The sequence below is a fragment of the Cucumis sativus genome, chromosome 4, assembly GCF_000004075.3.
Source record: "Cucumis sativus cultivar 9930 chromosome 4, Cucumber_9930_V3, whole genome shotgun sequence".
Taxonomy (NCBI): Eukaryota; Viridiplantae; Streptophyta; class Magnoliopsida; order Cucurbitales; family Cucurbitaceae; genus Cucumis; species Cucumis sativus.
Genome location: NC_026658.2, coordinates 15988815 through 16002396, shown reverse-complemented (window position 1 = coordinate 16002396; position 13582 = coordinate 15988815). Strand labels below are relative to the sequence as shown.

At 27.4% G+C, this 13582-nt stretch overlaps 1 protein-coding gene across 1 annotated transcript; it reads right to left on the bottom strand.

Annotated features, from left to right (window-relative positions):
- Window positions 1-2455: 2455 nt before the first annotated feature.
- On the bottom strand, window positions 2456-3338 carry LOC101210793 (senescence associated gene 20). The gene has a single exon (XM_004149882.3). The coding sequence runs from the start codon at window positions 3236-3238 to the stop codon at window positions 2732-2734; it is 507 nt and encodes a 168-aa protein (XP_004149930.1). The 5' UTR covers window positions 3239-3338; the 3' UTR covers window positions 2456-2731.
- Between the last annotated feature and the right edge of the window lie 10244 nt (window positions 3339-13582).

Below are 13582 nucleotides of genomic sequence, written 5' to 3'. Positions count from 1 at the left end.
TCAATGTTTTTAAAAACAATTTAAAAAACTAAAAAATTATGACACCTTCAAATATATTAAAATAAACTAAAATATTTACAAAACATAACAAATCAATAAACTTGTATGATTGTTTATCAATATCTATTCTAAATAGAATTTAAAATTTTATTACATTTTGAATATTTTATCAAATTATTTGTTTGAAAATTAACGATTTAAAAAGGATGTATTAAAGGACTTTTAAAGCATAAAAATCAAAATAGACACAACTAGAAAGTTGAGGTGACCAATGACTTTTACATCTACAACTAAAATAGTTATTGTAATGACCAAATTACTAAAAGAGTTTAAATGCCATTTTAATTATATTATAATAGTTATTTACGCATCTGCAAAATTCTATATTATAAGTTCATGATATTTCAAAATGTCGAGGCTCTCCTTTTCTCTATGCACACAAAATCTATATATATATATATATTAATTGCCACATGTCCATTTCTAATTTAGAGCAACATGAAGGTGTAAAATGGATAGATGAAGACCTATATACTGGATCCAAACGTTTTCCTATCTCAAATAGAAGAAGAGTACTGTCGAACACCTAACAAATAGTACCATATATATATACCTGTTTCTCTGTCAGTGAAGGACACAAACATGCACATATGGCAGAGATTTTGGGAATAGAAAAGAAAATTTTAGAGCCATTAGAGGGAAGGAAGCTGTCCATCTCTTTCTTAGGGCTATGATCGATATATATATGTCCTTAATTAATCACTTTACATTACAATCATATTCAATGGCCTACTAGAAAAGGAATCTAAGGCCAGCCCTTCCACACTTCCCACCAATCATTTCATAAAAGGCAGTAGAGCCATGAAAATTGATAACACTCCCCACACGTGTGATCACGACTCATAAGAAAGTGAAATGTGTATATATATATATGCATGAAATTATAACAATGCAATAAAGTTGAAATGAAAAAAAAAAAAAAAAAACTATCTATGCATTGGATTAGCTGTGTGTCGGTATATTTAATAATTGAGTCATGATCAAAGTACAATTTGTATAGTGTTTTTGAAGTTTGAAAACACATTTGCCTCTTTTAAGGATCATACAAGGATCATATAGTTTCAAACTTCTCTTTAACAATTTATAATTGTTTACTATTTAGTTAGACTTCAGCATTCAAATCAAATCAGAGTTTGCTTCTACCAAAATTGAGATTGAGCTACTTCATTATTGATGCATTTAAGGACATTTTTTCCCTTTTATATTTATATTTTCTTCTTCCCCTCTACTTCAGTTTTAATCGAATTTTGCTTATATTAATTGGGTTTTGAATTTGACAAGGTTACAACAAGAAATAGAATTATAGAGGTTTGATGATATGGGTGGAAGTTGACAAAGATAGTATCTGAAAAGATTATTTGGGTTGGAAATTAGCTTAATCATTTAACTAAAAGATTAAGTTTTGAAGTTCAAGAAATGAATGTTTGATTGAAGATCAAGTAGAAAGAGTCTTTTGAAGATGTGTGTACGTCCATCTGTTGAGATAATAAATAGTTATATTGACACGAAACAAACGAAGAATATCAAATAATAAGACCCTAAAATTTATAAAGTCTAGCCATTAAAAAGACTCATTTTGACATATATTAAAAAACATCAAGTAGGGCGACTGATTTTTTATAAAAAAAAAAAAAGGAAAAGTATAAAACCAAAAGTAAAAAGAAATAGAAAGGTTAAAGAGGCAAAAAAAATTAAGATGTTAGATCTCTATATCTCTTATCCTATTTTAAAAAATTTCCCTTTCAAGATTGCAACTAAAAAGTTTTAAGAGTTGAAAAAATCCATAAATTGATAGGAATACAATATCTCCGTATAGGGAGAAAGAACATCCCTATCACCCTTTGATATCAAGGAGACACAAGTTGTAATATCACAATGCATAAGCTAAAGAAAGTTGCAATTGTTTGACCTAAGTATGAAATTGTGTGAGCAAATTAATTTGCCTTACCACTAATTTGTCCGATCTGCTCCTACCCGCTATGAAGTTTATTGAACTATTATTATTTGAATTATCAAATGAGTAATATTTCGAGTAGATTTAACTTGTTGTAGAAAACTTTTGTTTTCAATTCAAATGGATGTGAATTTGAGAATATAAACCTCAAAGTTTTGAATGAGAAGCTAATGCTCATATTAGATTAAAATAAAAAGTATTGTAATTTTAAAATTTTAAATGGTAACAATTTAGTCTATATTATACTTTCAAATGTAAAATAGTGACTTGGTCCTTGAGCTATTACTTAACAAATTGGTTTTTATAGTTTCCAAATAAATTTGATTGTTGATCAACTTATCAATCTACAAGTATAAAATAAGTATAAAATGATGTCACGAAACTATACTATTATTTTTACTATAGAGATTATATCATTACAAAAAGGTAAAGTATTGAGACTAATTCATAACATGTGGAATGTTTTAATTAGATAAAGCTAGGCTTCATGTTTAAGTTTTTTTCAATATAAAATCTAAATCATTACTTTTACCAAATTTCAAACAAAAAAACGGTTAACCCCTTTTTTCACCCAATATAGAGCAATTTACATTTTGCGATATGAAATGCTAATCCATAATCCACACAACATAAACCTTCTCCCATTCTCTTAATTAATTAAGTTTAACAACACAAAATTACATACTTTTAACTCCCCAAAATGCTTATTGTGACAAACTACAGAGCTAACACAATCGCCGGCAGCGATCGGTGAAACAGATCCCGAGGTTGGCTCCGCCACACTGTCAGCCCATCGTGGCGGATCTCCTCCCAAGCTGGCTGCCGGAGATCTGTCACAACAAGCCACGTATTAAAATACTCTCTAAATTGCGTAATCAGTCCATCTTTCAACGTCCAAACATGAACCCAATACACCTGAGCTCCTTCCCAGCCTTCCGCCACAACAACAGAGTCGCCAATCGCCGTTATGCTCCTCGGCTCAAATCGGAACTCGCCGTGGCTCGAGTCGCCAGTTAGGACACGCATCATGTACTGGCAATGCGGCGGGCCGTGGAACCACCACTCCAGGTCTGGGGCGAGGAACTTGGCGACGGCATGAGTACGGCCGGTGGCGAGGGATTTGTAGAGGGTTTCGGCGGTTGCTCTGTTTCGTTGCTCTGTTTCTGAGAGGGCGATTTGGGTATGTTTGAGGATGTGGGCTGATGAAGTGGAAATGGAATCCATTGTTTGAAGAAAATGGGTTTGGATGATTTGAGGTTTGAAAGCTTGGGATTTTGTGTGTTCATGGAGATATTGGATATCGGCTATTTATAGAGCATGTTGAAGAATGGAGATCGAGGCCAACGTGAGGAAAATTTATGGTTGAGTTGAAAAAAAGAGAGGAAAAGTAACACACTTTTCTTTTTACATATTGCGTTTAGTTCGTAGTTATTTAGTAAGTTGAAAATATTATAATGTTAATATTTAAATTTTAAATTTAATTTTAGTTTAATTCTAATATTTTAAGTTTTGTTTCAGTTTGATATTTATTTTTCAAAATTTACACCTATAATCTTCATTTACACTTAATTAAAAAAAATTAAAATTAAGAATGTAGTAAAATGACACAATAAAAATAAAAATAAAAGTGGGTAGGTATTCATTATTAGTCTCTAGAGTTTAGTTTCAATTTAGATATGGTTTTTGTTTCCAAAATTATTATTTAAATACATGTCACATTTTTTTAAACTACAAATTGAAGATGAGAAGATTTGAACATACGAGGGTGATTTGAACATACGAGGGTGTTAATTGAGCTCAATTAACTTTTTATACTAACATTCTTTATGGTACTCCGTCAAATATAGAGATAGAAAAGTTGGATCATACATTTTTTTTATAACAAGTAAATACCTTAATCAATTGAGTTTTTAATCATGATCTCTTTACATGCCACATTTTCTATTTACATAGTGACAGTGGCAAATATTTTATCTTTTTTTAAAAAAGTTAATTTGGCTAATTGGGTTGGTTAACTGTATTTATTTATTTATTTTTGTAAAACACTTAATATTAGGGGTAAGGTTGAGTATAGAATGAGAAATCATATAAATAAACTTTTATTTGAATTAAAAAGCAGTTTAAAACCCATTTATGAGATTTAACACAATCGTTGAGCCAAATTCAAGTTTTTGGGTTTTTTTTTTTTTAAAAAAAAAAATTAATTGGGTTCCATACGGGATGCAACACATATTGTACCTAAAATTTTCCTATTTCTCTTGATAAAAACGTTGATATTTGAACTTGTCTATGAAAAAACGTTGATATTTGAACTTGTCTATGACAAAATAAATGAGTACCACAAAGATACAAAATGAATGGTTTCATTTTTTTCAAAAGTTTAGAAGGACATTTTGGTAGGCATGGGACGTACGTGGGAGAGACTTAATTTTGAGAATGAAAATATTTAAGTTATAATCCAACAGTAACGATGAGATTTGATTGGAGTAAATAATGTTTAGGTTTTAATAGGTTTAGGGTTTAATTGAATTGTCAACCACATAATTTCACTTGTGTGCCAACTCTATTTAGATTTGTTTTAAGAACACATATAGGTTTCTGTTCTCTTCTTCCAAACCTTACTCTCCCTTATACTTTAACCTTAATTTAGGCTTCTTAAATGATCCAAACATAGGTTTTTGATGTGCTCCATTTAACCTCTTTTAAATTGAATAAATTTTCCTACTTACCTATCTAGTTTCAATATTATATATATTCAAATAATGTCTAATCTCTTGTAGTAACTATTATTTTTGGTTTAACCACAACAGTGAATTAGTTTGGATTGTTGTGGTAAGCATACTGTTATAGTCTCATTTGTAGGCGTGAGCACCAGTACAAAGTCATTATTAATGGAGTAAATTAGAAACATAGGGGTTTAAAACCACAGTCGAAGTTAATTTGTATTTGAAGTATGTGTACGTCATATGCATTTTGTTTCAATGTCAAAATTTTGTTTTGATATGAAACTAATCTTATATTTAAAATAATATCCCAAAGATCCAAGAAAAAAATAAATATATATAACTTAATTATGAATAAATAAAAATGAGAAGGAAATTAGAGACAACACATCAAATCTAAGATTCACGACACTTAATAACTCCTACATTTCATCCTATATCTTGGCCATAAAAAGAATTCAAGAGTTGATCTAACATAAAATTGGTCCAAAGTAAGCATACTTAACTTTGAAAATCATTAAATGTTCAATTAAGGACCAAAATAAAAAAGATATAGCTAGATTAAACGGTGTAATAAGATTGTATTTGTCTAATGAAAGAGAAGGGGTAAAAGATGAGTTAATTGATTTGAGTCATCCTCCTTAGTCCTTGTCGTTTTATTTTGGCCAACTGAGTATCGATCGGGACACGACGTCGTTTTCGGCTTTATGTAATATGTAGCAATTGAGAAGTTCACAGTTGTCCTTCTCCTTCATCGGATGCTCACCTCCTACACTCTCTTCCAACATTTCCCCTTCCCTTTCTTTCCCCCACACCATTATTATATAATACTTTTAATTTTAAAAATACTTCCTACTTTTTTTAAATAAAAAAAAGAAAAGAATATAAAGTTTGTTTAATCGACGAAGATGGAGATATACTCAATGTATCTGTTACGAGATTAAATATTTGAATTCATCTCTACCCTCATCAATTCACATTGCTCATTTTTTTCATTACAAATGATATAATCTCTTCCTTTTTCTATAACATCATTCATTTTTTTTTATCAAGTCATTGATAAATTTGAATTGTTGTCTGAAAAGAAAAAAAATATTACATTTTATATTTAAATCTAAAAAAATGTTATTAACAATTATATTAGAATTAGGAAGAAAGTGATAAACAGTTTAATTTATCAAATAACTTATGATTACCTCTTCATCCATGACAATATATAAGTTTCAATACCTCTAACACTTCTCATTTTTTAGTTTTATATTTTTCAATTGTGATTTTACGAATGACACTCCTTTTGAGGCTTAAATTATTTTCGAAAGGTTCCAATTTTTGTATTAGCATATGCTTCATCAAGTTTGCAGTTTTAAAGTAAAAAAATATTAATAAACTTACAAAATAATAGAATGCAAAAAATGTACATATTAGTATTACCTTATAGATTAATTTTCTCTTTGAGTTGGCACAAATAATAAGTAGATCAAAGTTGAAAACAACCAAAACTTTGGATAAGAGATCGCTCCTATATTTATACTAAAATCATGATCATGAGTCATTTTTTAAGTTATATTTTTTTTGAAGTTATGGAATATGGAAAACGAAGGTTAATTACAAACCATTATAATTAACAAAAAATCATTAATTATTTTTGAAGTTATGAAATATGGAAACCCAACATCCAATGTTAATTACAAACAATTATAACAAAAACCATTAATATTTGTGAAGTTATGGAATATGGAAACCTGACCTCCAATTTCAATTACAAACAATAATAACAAAATCCATTAATCATTAACCATTAATTATTCCATGCGTAGGGCATATTGGTAATTTTAGAAGTAGAGCAAGGGATAGAATTATCCTTTTAGAAGTTGGCAAGAGGAAGAATAGCTCAAAAATGATTCTTCCCTTAACTTTTTATACAGTAAGTATATATATATAATCTCTTTTCAACTCTTAAATTTTAACGTGGGACAAAGAAATCGCTCACATTTGTGAACTTGTTATAAGTAATGGGTCTAAGTAGCTATAAGTTATATATATATATATATATATTATATTATATTAGGTTATATATATACCGTGCTTCTATTTTGTTTCTTTTTCAATCAATAAAGAATCCGTAAATCTAAATTTAAGTCATACATGTTATGGGTCACCAAGAATCATGAGCTTCTAAGATCGTTGAGAAATATAAAAAATGGGTCAATAAACTTAGGGAGAAAAAGACTATGGAAAGGCATTGGCCCCAAATAGCCTAACTTACTCTCGATCGAGGCCAAGGTGACCCTCTTCCATTCTTGAAGGTCCACTTCTTGTGGTCAGCCACGATTCTCAAGCCCCCTTGGTTGGTCCGAAATTTACATTCCCTACTTTCGATTAGATTTAGAACCCTAGTTCTACCCCATTGTAAGTAAGAGGTCATAAGCATCACTCAAGATAAATCATTCTCTCTACTTTTAGCTTTGCTCTAACCAATTGCTAAAATACTAACTCAATTTTGTAGCAAGATATTTTCTTTTTCTGGATGGTTTCTTCTTGTTTACCATGAGGTTATCTTTCCTTCTCTAAATTGCATATTTAGCTTTGAAGGCACGTGAAGGTCTAGTGAATCTTCCTGTGTGTATGTTGCCATAAATAATACATATATTGTTTGCACGAGATTTCCGAAGAAATTTGATTTGTCGAGTTGAACTTGAGTTGATGTTGTATTTTTGTTTATTTGATACAATGTGGTTCAATCTCTAGAATCTGATCCTATGATTCTCTCTCGGTTGAACGTCTACACGTGTTTCACTTCCTCCAAATCAAGTGGTTTGAGGAAGCGAAACACGTGATGTTCTTGAAGTTGGTTGAACGACTACACTTGATTTGAGGAAGCGAAGTTATGGAAGAAAGCTTGTATTTTTAAATGAGCTTCAATCTTCGAGGACGGTCGACTTCGAAAGTTTTTTAGCTATTGGGAGAATTCTCTCTAGACCTTTTAGAGTAAAAAAAATTCACCCTTTACAAATGAAGACTCCTTTATTTACAGAGTTATCTGGTGAGCTGTATAAGTTTGAGTTTGGTTGGTGTATTGATTCAACCATATGAATTTGGGTCATATTTAGTTTTTGGACTAAATTAAGCTTATTTTTAGTTCAGGTAAACAATATTTATTTGAACCAAAATGATTAACTTAATCCAACGGTCAAAATGAAAACATATGACATTATGAGGATTCACCAATTTATGTTTTTCAATTTTAATTTAAACCACATGTCAATTTTTAAATTAGCCTCAAATTTAATTATTTGTATTTTTCATTGTTAATTTAGTAAATGATAATTTGTGATTAATCTCAATATTTTCTATTCAACACACATCATTTAACAAGTACAAAAATTCATCCACAGAATAACAATTATCTCGGTTTTGATTTTTTTTCTTTTTGTTTCCTATGTTTTTTAGTTGTTAGATATATAAAATTTTACAATCTTTAAAAAGATACAACATAGCGTCGAGTAAGGAAAATTAGATGTATATCACAATTAGTTATTGATAGTTTATAAATTAATCCCTTTCTAAAATTTAAAACAAAAATAGCTTACTTTATTTGTCTTTTTATGGTCCAATAATTATCAAATAATTATGTTTGTTTAACCAACCATATTCATCCTATCATATTATATTTCAAATATTTTCAATTTTGTCTGACATATATTTCATAGTCATTATAAATTAACCAAATAGAAAAAAAAAGCATATAGTTTTGGTGATTTTTTTTTTTACTATTTTTAAATTCCATATCAAATATTTGGAAAAGTTGGAGTAATATTGCACATTTTCAACATATTTATCTAAATATGTATTTTAAAACTATTTAGTAAAATAATTTACTGTTTTTCAGAATTTTCTAACTAAAATTTTAAAATATTGAATACTTATTTCCACGCCAACCAATTTTATTATTTTTTTCTTCTTAATTTAATTCTTATATTTCCTTTCCTTTTTTAACTGAGAAATCAATATGCAGAAAAATGTACCTTGAATACATCTTTTACTATTGTATTTTTTATAATTAAGAAAAAAATTCGTCGTTTCACAAAGATCCTAAGTTTCATGAGAGTTTTTTATGCCCTTCTAAATCATGGGTTTCTCACATATTCTTTTACATTCTTCTCCTTTTTTATTTTTTATTTTACACTCATATATATATATATATATATATATATATTAAATCTTCATTTGAATTTATTTAATTAAAAAAAAAATAAATGATCAATCATATATACCTTTTTTTTTTTGGTTATATCGTTACTCTTATTATTTTTAACAAGATATTCAATTTTACAGTTAAATTAATATTTATTTGATAAAAAATCCTAAATTATGATATATTATTTGTTGGAAAATAATATATAAAATTAATATAAAATAAATGGTACTAATTTTTAAAAAAATTCAAATTGATAAAAACAAATTTGTTATATTAGTTCAAACCATATCAAATTAATTATAAATTAATAAATAGTTGCATTATATAGGACCCAAACTAATGTCCAATAAAGAACGAAAGTGATGAGTTGATTTTACTATTAGTTTATTATTAATTTGATTCTTGGTTTTTTACATTTTCTTTTTTTAATGAGACCCTTTTTCTAACTTTAAATTAAATTTTGGTCATTTTCTTTCTTTATAAATTGCAATTTGACATTTTTATTTTATAAATTGCAATATACATCGCTAATTATTATGCAACTATTATAAAAATGACAAAAAAATTAACTCAAATTAAGAAACACATAACAAATAAAATCTAATATTATAAAAAAGAAAAAACTCAAATTAAACAAAAAAAAATATAATATTATAAATAATTATACAAAAAATATCATAAAACTAAAAACTTCAATTAAAGAAAACCAATAACAAGAAATCTTAACATTATAGAATTTAATAAAAAATTTACTCAAATTAAACACTAATGTCTACCTCCCCCTAAATAAATGAAAATTTTATTTTAGAAAATTCAATCTCTCTAGATCTAACAAATAAATATCACAAAATAGGATAGATTAGCTAACCTAAATTAGATACCACACAATATAAAACATTAAGTTGTTATATTAATATTATTGTCTTCTTAATTAACATTGTATTTTTTTTCATTAAAATAGAAAAACATTCAATAAGATATGGGTAGTAATTTGTTCTCAGAAGAGACATTATGAAAAGTAACTACAAATGTTATGTCTACAAAAGTTGCCAATTTCTATCATTGTTTTTTTCTTTTAATTTATTTAACATTTATTTTTTTTGTGCTTCGTAAATAATTTCAATTTTTTATTTATAAGAGTTTTGCTCTAAAAAAAGTGATTAAAAATATTTATTAAAGTTTCTTAAATAAAACTAAAGTTATAACAAAAAGAATTCACACCACCAAGATAAACAAGTACTAGAAGTTTGATAGAATTTAAAATTTATTTAATTTAAATCTCAATAAAAAAAATAAATAGAATTATTTGAATCATATCAAGAAGGAATAGGCTCAATAGGTTCAATAAAAATATCGGAGTTTTATTATCATTATTGAAGGTAAAAAAATTACATATACGATTAAATGGAATGAAAAAATGATTGATTTCTCATTATGAATCCACATCGATCATATTTACCTTAATTTCATAGGTTGACTCAACTCTTTAAAAACTAACTAAAATTACTATCTTAGAATCTGAGATAATCATGAAATGACAAAATTTAGTATAACAAACTGAAAAATAACAAATCTAAAAAGTATTAAGATTTTTAATAAAATTGGTTGTTTCAAAAGAATGAGACTAGATATCAAACTCACAAATACGAGTAGTATTTACAAATTTAAATAATTTATTTTGTATTAAAAAATAAAAATAATACATTTATGTATAAAAAAAGTAATAAACATTGACTTAACAATAAAAAAGATCAAACATTATAAAAATTATTAAAAAGAAAAGTCACTCAAATTAATTTTGTATAAAAATAAAAAACACTAAAAAAGTTTTAATTAAGACACTAAAATGGAGAAAACTGATATTATAAAAAAACTAATACTATAAAAGTTAAGAAACAATAAACTTGGAGAAATCTCAAGCTTCTAATTTAACTATATATGGTAAAAAAATTGATCAATTTTACCAATTCCCCATTTTAAATTAACCACATCCATGATCCATTGCATTTACTATCTAAAGTAAAACAATTAACTAATCTTCTCAAACTCTTTCTTTCAATAAATTGTGTTATTAATTTTGCAAAAAACAACCATTAATGTTGCCAAACACTTTCAACCCTCCTCTCCCTCTCTCTCTCTCTCTCACACACACATAGATATTTAAAATATTTACTTTAACTATTACTTAACCTTCTCTAAATCATTATTCTAAATTGGGTTATTAATTTACAAAAACAATTATTAATTCACATTACCAAACTCATGTTTCAACTCTCACAATAAATATTTAAATATATTAATTTTACCTAATCTTTTCTTACTTTTAATTTCAATAAATTTTGTTATTAGTTTTACACCAATGATTCATATTATTACAAAACACTTTCAACTCTTTTCTAACTCTCACACAATAAATTATGTTTTTAATAATATCAATATAACATATAATACTAATTTTGGAAAGCTTCTCAAACTCTCACTCCTCACTCCTTCCTTTCAATAGATTGGGTTATTATTTTTAATTGTATTGATTAATATAATAAAAATCGATTCAACTATCATGTTATTAATCAACTTTATTACTTTCAACTCTCTTCTCAATTAAAATATCTATCGAGCAGTATAGAGGTCAATTTTTTCAAATCAAACATTAGAATTTTCTCAATAATTTTGGGTCAAAATCTTAATAATAAGTATTATACAATCTTTTATTAGAAATAGAATAAAAGAAACTAAGAAAAAAAAAAGAAAAAGAAAAAGAGGATAGCGTAATTAATAGGAAAATGATTTAGATGGGCCATGGAAGCAGTTGGATCCAGCCCAGCCAAAACACCCTCTCGTGTGCATTTCTTACTTTTTTATTTCCTATTAATATTTCGTTGTTTTCATTGGGATCAAATTTGGCACCGGAAGTCATTTATCATTACCATTAATATCTGCACCAAACTATACACATACATATATATTCTTCTTTTATTTTCTATTGTTTAATAAATATATTTATTCAACAAAACTTCCAATCTAAATCATAAAATTATAAAAAGTTCATTATATATTTAAAAATTGTTGGTACAAGTATTACCAATTAGGCGTCTAGATGTTTGGACGCCTAGATAAGAAAACGTCTACAACTTGGTTGTATGGAGAGAACCCTTGACCAGTGGACGCCTAGTTGGTGGTCACCTAGATTGGTGGATACCTAGACTGTACACCTAATTTTAAAATAGAAACAGTTAGATGAAAACTAGGTTGCAGATGTAACACTCTCTTTAAAACATTTTGCAGCTCTACTCGAAATGCAAACAACTCGATATTGTCACGTTGATCCCAAGATAAAACAGTAAAAAACACTCAATCGGAGCTGGATTGGAACCAATAGAAAAACCAACACTTTTGAATGACTTTGCTCGAAAACTAAAAATTTGTAAGAGAAGGTATTTTCGTATGATAGAAATGAGAGAAGTGGAAGGAGTATATATAGTGATAAGTTTTATAACGCTTAAGAGTTATTAATGCTTAAGATTTGTAACACCTCAACGATTATGTAAAAAACGCAATACCTCAACAGTCAAGTCAAAGTGCAATGCTTCAACAGTCAACACATTAAGTAATCAAACTCAACACATTACAAGATCTTAACACCTTGCTTCTCATCGTTTGACATATCTTAATGTCTTTGCCTCTCTATGCGTTCAACAACTCGCCTCTCAAACCTTCAAGAAAAAAAATGATTTTTTTATTAATTAAAGAATAAAATAAATATTTCACAAAAACAATCACTATTTTCTTGTCTCACGTCACCCATCGTCGGATCGAACGACAGAGTCAAGTGTGTGAAGATATCAACAAATTTACCTTTGTCAATCTTCTCCCTCTCTAAAATATGGATATTAGTTGAAGCCATACGTTTAAAACTAGAAATTAATTTGGAAGATAAAATATATTTACTAAATCATACTAATTTGATCAGCGTGAATAACTTAATTAGTATATATCTAATTTGATCAGCGTGAATAACTTAATTAGTATATATATAATGGACATGCACTATTATAACTAAAAGTTCTATGGTTGAAATCCACCTACCTTAATTTAATTATACTGAAAGAATGAAAACATATGAAGACTTTGGATATATGATAGTAAAGATAAAAAAAACATCTTTTTCGAATATCAATATTCAATATATCTTCTTATTATTATTAAATGTAAACTTAAATGTTGAGGTGTTTGGGACATTCTTTGGAAATCAAAGATGAAGCCCACAAATCTGAAAGTAATTGCATTGATTTGTACAATGAACTCAACACAACTTTAATATATATATATATATATATATCACAAATATATGTAATAATATATATGCATTATGCATGGTTGGCTTCTCTTTTATTATTTCTTTAGCTGTCTTTCAGAATTTGTGCATTATTCATTGATTCAGTATGTTCCTATCGACAATTAATATTTGGGGCCTATTTCTCTACCTACTATTTTCTACAAATTTCTTTTCAATCTGATCTTCGACTTTAACCAATTCTATTTTAAATTTTAATAGCTAGGCATAGATTTTTTAACTCTTAATATAATAATCTGAAGTAAGAGTACGTAACTGCATGTAATCAATAATAATGACTAGCTATAATAATA